This window comes from Vombatus ursinus, unplaced genomic scaffold, assembly GCF_900497805.2.
Source record: "Vombatus ursinus unplaced genomic scaffold, bare-nosed wombat genome assembly UNPS02014786.1, whole genome shotgun sequence".
NCBI lineage: Eukaryota > Metazoa > Chordata > Mammalia > Diprotodontia > Vombatidae > Vombatus > Vombatus ursinus.
The window spans coordinates 280,141-289,340 of NW_020954564.1; the positions used below are offsets into that span (position 1 = coordinate 280,141).

General features: G+C 50.5%; 1 protein-coding gene across 1 annotated transcript in view; it reads right to left on the minus strand.

Moving 5' to 3' along the window:
* Window positions 1-2,264: 2,264 nt before the first annotated feature.
* Window positions 2,265-9,200, minus strand: part of LOC114046891 (minor histocompatibility antigen H13) — a 34,875-nt gene continuing 27,939 nt past the window's right edge. The window contains exons 11-12 of the mRNA XM_027867496.1: window positions 8,258-8,343; window positions 2,265-2,721 (exon numbers count right to left, since the gene is read on the minus strand). Coding sequence (XP_027723297.1) covers window positions 2,601-2,721; window positions 8,258-8,343 — 207 coding nt within the window. The 3' untranslated portion in view covers window positions 2,265-2,600. The remainder of the gene's footprint in view (window positions 2,722-8,257; window positions 8,344-9,200) is intronic.

Below are 9,200 nucleotides of genomic sequence, written 5' to 3' on the forward strand. Positions count from 1 at the left end.
TCTCAATTGGGAAGAGGTCATGCTGGGGATGAGTACAAGAACAAGCTAAGTTTGGATGGGCTCTCCCCATAGGCCACATCGATTGCTGCTCACTCCCTTTCACGGAGTCCACGTTTTCAGTGCCAATCCTCCAATAGCTGTTCTTCACCATCAACATACCAACAGTCTTGGAACTCTGAGGGGAAAGCTGGGAGTGAAATTCTGGAGACTCTCAGGTAGGTCCTGTTACTTTTATCTGAGAAAGGGAGACAACCCCTCCCTCTTTGCTTAAGGTCTCTGAGATCCTTTCAGAGAGATGGCAAAATACTCTCATCATACCAGCCATTGGCAAGCATTCTTCTCATTCTCCTGGCAGAGAAATGGTGGTAGAAGGGTGGGGGGCACTGGCTATTTGGCTCAAGGGGATTAGGTGGTACAGCAGACAGAACTGGATAACAGAAGACTCAGGAGATCTGGGCTGAAATATCCCAGCTTTTCCACTCACTTGCTGTGATCTTAAAGTCCTATCTCCTCTTTGGAAGATTTTCTAATTTTCTCTTAGAAACCTAATTACTGGGTCATCTCTGAGGTCCATCTCTGAGGCTTTAAATTCTATTAGCTGAAATCCAAGAGTCTAAAGACCCAATCTTAGTTTGACACTTCCAACCACTAGGATGCCTACTCTCACTGGCCTCCCTGGACACCTTCCCCAGGGCCAGGTACTTTCCCTGTCCCCGTGGTTGGTGCCTGGGGCTGAGGTGCCTGTGGGCCATCCCCACCCAGCAGTAGCTCCTCCTTCCTGCTGTTCAGGAAACAGGCCCTATGATGCACTGACTGCTTCTGAGTCATCTTCAAATCAGCACCCAGCTGCAGGGTGGGCAGGGCAGAGCTGAGCTAATGTCAAGTGGGATCCCTGACTTCCAAGGACAGTTTGTCTCTGTGGTCCTGGTGGGGGTGGGGTGGACTTCGTCTGGGGTCCAGCTGGGGCTCTGTGGTTTCCACCTAAGAACATCAGAGTGGCTGTGGGTCAACAAGGGCAGAGAACCCATAGCTAACATGTACCATAATAGAATTTATTCATTGTGGGAGGGCAGACCTGAGGTCTTACTTTCCTAATAGTGGGGATAAGCTATCCTCAGCCAAAACCCCTCATTTACTCAAGAGCTCACTTTGGCAAGGTAGCTATCCAAGGTCAAAGTTTGGGGCCTTCTTTAGCTCCAAGCAAAGTTATAAACTCATGACCCCGGTCTTATCAGCAATGGCTAAATGATGGGGCCTTATGACCAGAGGGGAGCCCTACTGGGATTTAGTTTGGAGGATTCACAAAATCAGAGACAAGTGGAAGGGATCTCGGAGGGTATCTAATCCTACCCCTCCTTATGCAGGAAAGCCTTCCACAGTATCCCCAAGTGGTCATTGAGCCCCACCTGAACAGCCCTACTACCAGGGAGCTTGCTCATCCCCTTCAAGGCAGCCCTCGGTCACTCCTTTTCTCAAACAGCTTGAAAACTGTTTTCTTCAGCCCTGCAATTCCCTGGACCAGCATGTGCCCTTCTTCCCATGATGGCAATGATGGGCCCCACCCCCCAAACCTCTCCTGGGGTGAAGGGGCCCTCAGGGCTGAAAGAGTACTGTATGAAAAAGGGGAGTGCCTAGGGAACAATGGAGCATGTACCCAAGCCCCTCTACCTTCTGACTAGGCACATCTTCCTACCTCCAAATGGAGCTAGTGCTGGGTGGGAGGTTGTAGGGTCTGGAGTTAAAAAAATGGGTCCCTGATGAGACAAGTTAGTTTCTTTCTTTCTTTTTTTTAAAGTGTGTACTGGAATAAAGGATGTACACCAAGTACACACTTTGAGCTAATTCTGCCTTTCTCCTCCTCTTACGTCAATATAGTTGGGGAAGAAATGAGAAAGGTTGGAAGAGGCTGTTGGGTTCCATCTCCAGAGAAGGCAGGATTGCGGGCACCTCCTGCTGGCTACCTGGAATCCTTCTAAAGTCTAAACCAAAGATTCTTGTACCTTTCAAAAACTCTCTGCCCTGAATTTTGTGCACACAGCAGAAAGGGAAGGCTGCTCTGGGCCAGAGGAAGGAAGGGGGAGCCATTCCTGAGCTTTGCCCAGGAGTAGGCTTGTCTCCTAAGCTCCTAGAAAAGAACAATGGAAATTAACACCCAGCACAGGTCCAAGAGAAACCAGGCTTTGGCCGTCAAGAGGCTTCCACCCTCTAATGCCTCTCCCCAAGGCCTAGGGCAAAGTGGAGACAAAGACAGATGTGCTACCCCCTTGGTTCTCACTTTTCACTTGACATAGACTTTTAATGTGAGAGAGAGGGATTCACGGTAATACAAAAAAATTTAAAAACCAGGCCCTCTCACCACCCATCACCCTCCCCACAAAAGGTAGCTGGGGTTTCTCTGCCCCATGCTGGGAAGGAGGACACAGGAGATACACGACCAGAAACAAAGAGAGAAAATCCATGGCTGGGCTCAAGAGGGAGAAGGGACAGGAGAGGCCTGGCCTGAGGCCTAGAACATCAACACCCAGCTCTACAGGGCCTTTGTCTCCCACAGCTCCTGCACTGGTGGCAGGAGGGCCCCAACCCCGGCTCCAAGCCCACCCTTACTGCTCCTTCTTTTCCGTCTCAGAGGGAGTTGACGACGACGACGACGACGACGATATCGGTGTTCCCTCTTTGCACTCGCTGGCTGGCTCCTTCTCCTTGTCATTTGTCTCTTCGTAACTGGAGGAGAGGGAAGGGAGGGGAGAAATGTCAGGTCAGAAAAGGCAGGAGGGTTCTAAGGTGTAGATGGGATTGGGGGAGTAAGAGGAAGGGTCTGTATCAATGCTGCCCTCCCACTCACCACAAAAACAGGCCACGGAGAGAAGGGAAGGACTCCCTTTTTCACAAGGGACAGGACTGAGCAGCTCAGATTCCTCTCCTGCCCACTAGGAGATAACCCAAGCTGTGGCCCCAAACAGTATATAAGGGACCAGGTCCAGGGACCCTGCAGTCTAAACTTAAGCCTCATTTCCTTCATTTTTGTAGCCACTCTGATTAATTCATAGAGTCACAGGATTTAGAGCTGGAAGGGATTTTAGAGAATATCTAGTCTTAGCCCCTCATTTTATAGACAGGGCAAATGGAAGCTAGTGGTTAAATGACTTGCCCAAGGTCACATAGCTAATACACAGCAGAGCAAGGATTTGAACCCAGGTCTCTCCGACTCCACATCCAGTGCTCTTTGTACTACACCGTGCCTCCCTGTAGCTTCACTTCTTCATTTCTATTTGGCAGCAAACAGGGCAACTCCAGATCAAGCAGCCTCACTACAATTCTACCTTAACGACCAGCCTGTTGCAGCCTGGGGTGACACAAATTTCTCTCCCCTCATCCTGGCGGTTCAATGGGAAGCATCAAGTGCTCACAGGGAGAGGATGGGATTTCTGCCTCTCATCTCCCAGCTCCACTGTGTGATTACATCACCTTGGACCAGCCATTTCTCTGCACCCCTATCTCTCCAACAGGGAGAATGACTCTACCCTTCACTCCTGCCCTGTAGGAGGAACTGAGGTCTGCAAGGTGTTTGAGATCCCTAGAGAGGTGTTTGGCAAGTACAAGATGGCCAACTCACCAGAAAGATGAAGAGAGGCTCAGGCTGAAACCCAGGGTTATGGATAAGAAAAAGGACAAAAATGATTGCTTCTCTTGGGTCTGCCCTGTCTCTAAAGCTGAAACTGGACACCATTTTGGGGCTGACATTCCACCACTAATCGGTGCCCCAGGGAGAAAGGAGCAAGGAGCCAGTGGCTCTTAGGGGAAGGGGCGGGGGTAAGGGCTGGTATAGAAAGGTGGTGTTGGCTGGCTGGGGTGGGGGTGGGGGGGTAGGAAGGTGAAGAATGGGATGCCCTACCTGACAGAGCAGAAGGGAAACAGAGGGAGAAAGGGCGCTGGGGGCTACAGGGCGCTGGGGCTGTGTGGCCGGCGGCGGCGGGGGCAGGCCGCTTTCTGCTGCATGGAATCCGCAAGGCTGGCGGGTGAGCCCGAGACAGTGGGGAAGTGGGTAAGCCGAGGAGTGTGTGGCAAGATTTCAGCAGAAGATTCATAGCTGCAGGAAAGACAGAGAGGAAGAAGGGAGGGAAAAGAGGAGGAATCACAGAATCTTAGAGTTGTAAAGGATCTTAGTGACCATTTAAGTCCAACCCCTTTGTTTTACAGATGGGGAAACTGAGGCCCATGGAAAGGAAGGGACCTGCCCAAAGTCATACAGCAAGTCAGTGGCAGAGCTGGGACCAGAACTCTGGAGGAGGGCAAAGGAAGAGGAAGAAGAGGAGAGAAGCTGGGAGAGAGACCAAGGTTAGTGATGGGAGTGGATTTGGAAAGAAAGGCAGAATAATTCTGCTCTTCTACTCAGCTCCCTTTCCGCAGTCTAGAGATACTGCCTGCTTCCTCCTCCAGAGACAGCTAAGGCTGAGTAGGCATCAGAGACAAGTCTCAGTATGGACAGAGAGTCTGGGGGCGCTTCATGTTATTAAGAGCCTGATACAGTACTTGGAGGCATGGGCTCTAAGAAGATTTTGGGGGATGGGAGAGAGTTAAAGGACACTGATCCAGTGGGACCTTATAGAATATTCAGTACAGCTTTTTTATTTTAAAATGAGGAAACTGAGGTTCAGGTAGTCTTAACTTCAAATCTGATGTTCTTCCACTACATTACTCTGGCCCCCAGGGGTTGGGGAAAAACTAAGCAGTATTTTTGTGTATGTACAAGTGCACGGGTGTGCACATATACATATGCACACTGCGCTGGAAAATGGTCTTATGTTATCCCTAAGCGCAAGGTCCTAGGAGGTGGGGGTGCCTTCAAGCAGGTTTCTGACTTAAGCACCTGCTGTCCGTGGTCTCCATTCTCCCTACTCCCTGGCTTCCTGCCCACCCTACCTTCCTCAAAATGGTCTAAACAGCACCAGAAACTAGCTCCGTCTTAGCAAAGGATCAAAAATTGCAAAGGATCTCAGAGATCACTCATTTTATAGAAAAAGAAGCCAAGGTCCTGAGAGGGGAAGTGATGATTACATGCTCACAAACAGCTAAGATTTATTTAGAGCCTTAAGGTTTTCAAAGTACTTTATATATTTCATCTGTCTGATCCTTACCACAACCTCAGGAGGTAGGTGCTATTAGTGTCCCCACATTAGAGATGAAGAAACTGGGGCATGCACAGGTTAAGTGACTTGCCCTGGGTCACGTTAGGCTAGTAAGTGTCTGAGGCTGAATTTGAACTCAGGTCTTCCTGACTCCAGGCCCAGCGCTCTATCCACTGAGCTACCAGCTGCCTCAATTTCATAGGGCACGGTCAGCTGCTGAGCTAGGATTCCAAAGTAGGTTCTCTGAACTCAGGAGTCAGGGCTGACAGCACGTGGGCATATTAAGAACACTACTGATTTAATCATTTAGCCTCTTTTAGCCTCAGCTGACTTCTCTGTAAAATGAAGGGCTTGGACTAAAATTCCTAAGGTCCTTTCCAGCTCTAAATTAGTTTTTGACTTTGCAAAAATAGGAATTATTAATAATAATGTTTTATCTACTTACAGGGTTTATAACCTTACAATGCCATGTAAGTGTAAGTTACTGCTATTAATATACTCTATAAACTTATGGTCCAAACCCTGCGTACTTTCTGCTACAGCCCACTGCTGCCTTGACTGACCTTGCCTCCTATGAACTTGGGCTGTCTGTCCTCAGTGAGGCCCTGGTCTCTACAGCTCCCAGCACCTGCCTGCCACCAGGAGGGGGTGGGGGCCTGGAATGGAACCAAAGCTGAGGAGGATGCCAGGGCCTGTCATGTAAGGGATAGGGTGTGGGAGGCCTGAGAAGAGGGAATCAATATGCCCATTTCTCCCAGCCCTAGGGTCTGGCCCACTCCCCTTTCCCCTTCACCCCACCAGGAGACACGGGGCTATGACCGTGAGCCCTGCTGGCTTCCGGGGAGGGAGGGAGGTGGCGCGGGGGTGGGGATGAGTCACGGATGTGTCAGCAGCACGGCTCAGGGCGCCCAGGTGCACAGGAAGGCCAGGACCGGGACGACTGGTGCCTGCAGCACTGGGTTCCCAGAGAAACATCAAAGGCTGAGCAGGTGGGGAAGGGACAGGGTGAAGGCCTGGCCAATAACCTGGAGGGATGCGGGTGGTGGTAGTGGGGGAGGGATGGGCCATATCTGACCCCCTTGGGTGGCAGCTGCCCATGATGAGTTATTTTGAGGGTCCCTGGGGGTGCAGAGCTGCCCACCTGCCGTCTCATTGCAAGGCTGAAGGATAGGGGGTGGGGTGGGAAGGGAACAGCTCTCTGGGGCAGACGTTGAGGGAGTCACACCGGCTAGGAGCAGGACTATACTGAGGGTAGGACGAGTGTGGCCCTCACCACAGGCTAGAGGAACAAAGGAAGGGCACAGGAGATTAACTTATGTATTGTCACAATTTTGGTCTGAGTCTAGAAGTCAGGATATATAAAATCACAAAAGGTCAGGAACTGAGAGGACATAGAATATAGTCCTTGGAACATAGCATGTTGTAGTTAGAAGGAGCCTGAGAGGTCATCGGGTCCAATGCCTTTGTTTTACAGAGAAGAACACTGGGGGGTCGAGAGGGAAGGTGTTCAGCTTAAGGTGACCAAGCTGGGGGAAGAAGGGGTAAGAACCACTATCTCCAAGGGCCTAGCCAGGATGCATAGCTTCAAGCACAGAAAAGATCTGACAGCCCCCTGATCCGCTGCCTCTAAGTGCCATGCCTTGAGTGATGCTTATGCCCTTTTTTAAGAAAAGATCCCACCCTCCAAATTACTCTACTCCTTGCTCTACATAGCAAGAAACTGAGAAAGATGGGAATTTTCTTCTGCAAGCTCTGCCTAGAATTCTGTCTTCCTCCAATCCAGAGGCCAAGCCCAGGAGACATTTGTGGCCCTGAAAGACATGCAGAGCCTATGGGTGGGCGGGTGTGGCTCTGCCCCAGGACATGGTGTCTCTAGCCTGTGGTCCTGGGAACAGCACCAGCCTGGACAGTGTCCCTGGAGCTTTTCCAGTCATCCCACTCCCCGATGCAGGTGTGCAGCTGCCAGGAGCAGAACCCTTCCTGGTAGCCAAGGGTTAGGGAATCCAGATCTACTCTTTAGCTATTTTGTTCAATAGGGATCACCTATTCGGAGAATCCTAGAATAACAGAGCATTAGATACGGGACGGAGTACAGAACATGTGAACAGAGAATGACAGCCCTAGAAGAGACCTTAAAATACAGAATACGACAAAGTTGAAAGGGACCTTAGAACACAAAATAAAGAATGTGAGAACTGGAACAGACCTTAGACACCATCTAATTCAACCACATCATTTTATAAAGGAGAAAATGGGAGTTTAGAGAGGAAAAGGACTTGTTGAAGGTCCCCCACCAGTGCCCGGGTCTCCCCAATCTCAGTCCAGTGCTCTTCCTGCTGTCTCCCAAAGCTTCCCTTTGGAAATGGTCTGTCAACAACCACTGTCAAGGGGAGGGATCAGAGGATCACAGATTTAGAGCCTGAAGGGGCCTCAGAAGCCCCCTCATTTTACAGGTAAGGAAACTAAGGTCAGAGGCCCAAGTTTTACACAGTTAGTGTCAGAAGTGAGATCTGAATCCAGGCCTTTCTGTCTCCAAGTCTAGCACTCTCTTCCCTAGGCCATCCAGCCTCCTGGGGGCCTGGGGCGGGGCTCTTCCAAGGTGTTTCTACACCTGAGACAATCTAAACGCTTCAGCCAGTCTCACACTCTGTCTTGGTGGCGGAAGTCATTTCTATGTCAGTCTTAGATGGGCACAGGAGCCAGAAAGCTCATGGATCTGAGATGCTGTGTGCTGTACATTCCATAAAAGCAGTCCCTACCTAGAGAGGAAGAAAGTGGCCCAAATCTTGTGGGATGCCCCTGCGTGGTCCTCAGAATTGCCCTGGGGGGTGGTGGTGGTATGGTGTACTCCAGTTCAGCTAACTGCCATCCCAACCATTTGGGGGAAGCAAGGGCTGGATCCAGAGCAAAACTGTCACCAGAACCTACAGACAGGTTCCCACATACTGGCAGAAAATGCCAGGGAGTGACGTTTCCTGGGAGACGTGTACAAACATTCCATTACAGTTCTCCCCACAGCCCACAACCTTTGTCAGGTACTGCCTCTACCCCTGGGGCCCACTGGCTGCACCTATGAACACGCCCCCGGCCTTCATGTGCTGTGGGAATGGTAGCCTGGGCCCACCCCTTACCTGAACATCTCCGTGACCTCTCCCTTTGCCAGTGCCACCAGCAGGGGGAATCCAATGCAGGCAGGGACCAGATAGAGCAATGCCGGCTGTGGGGGTGGGGGAAAACACAGAGGTGTATCAGCTCCAGGAGCCTATGCTGGGAAATAGGGGGTTTTCCCTAGGAACTGGGGGAGAGCCTTGCATGAATGAGGGACCATAGGCTATGTATGCTTCACAGAAGAGGTGGAAACCTAGCTCAACCTGGCTCTGATGCTAATTACTTGACCACGGGACGGTCCCTTAGTTTTCTCATCTGTTAAGTGGGAACAATATTGTATTACTTACCTTGAAGATTTGTTGGGAAAGTGCTCTGAAAACCGTAAAGCATCATAAAGTGCGTGCACGGTGTGACTGTGTGTGTGTGTGTGTGAGATAGAGAAAAAGAGAGAGAGAGAAGAGAGATACAGACAGAAGAGAAAGAGAAGAGGAGAAAGGGAGGAAGGAGGGGATCCAGGAGGGAGAGAGAGAAGAAAGTAACAGAAAGAGAACAAGAAAGAAATAGTGATAGAGAAGAGCAAAAGAAAGAGAGGAGAGAGAAGGGAAAGTAAAAGAGAAAGGAGACAGCTCTTCTTTAAGGTTCCAGTGCTCACAGTCCATGAGCCTTTCTCCCACACCTCCTTCTCCTCCTCCTCCTCCTCCTCCTCCTCCTCCTATTCTCTCCCACACTTCACATCTGAGTGGTCCTCATTGTTTGGCCTTGGCAGGAATCTCAAAGGCCCGAGAACTGCTTTCTGAGCTGGTTCAAGGTCACATTTACAAGAGTGTTATTACCTGCCCAAGGCCTTGCAGTAGACCCTTGGAGCTCATATTTCTTGGGGGAGATGGAGACATGGGCTCAGGGGAGTCTGCTGGCATCATTCATTAGACAGCAGGTGTCCAATGGACCCCCTTGATGCCGTCGCGC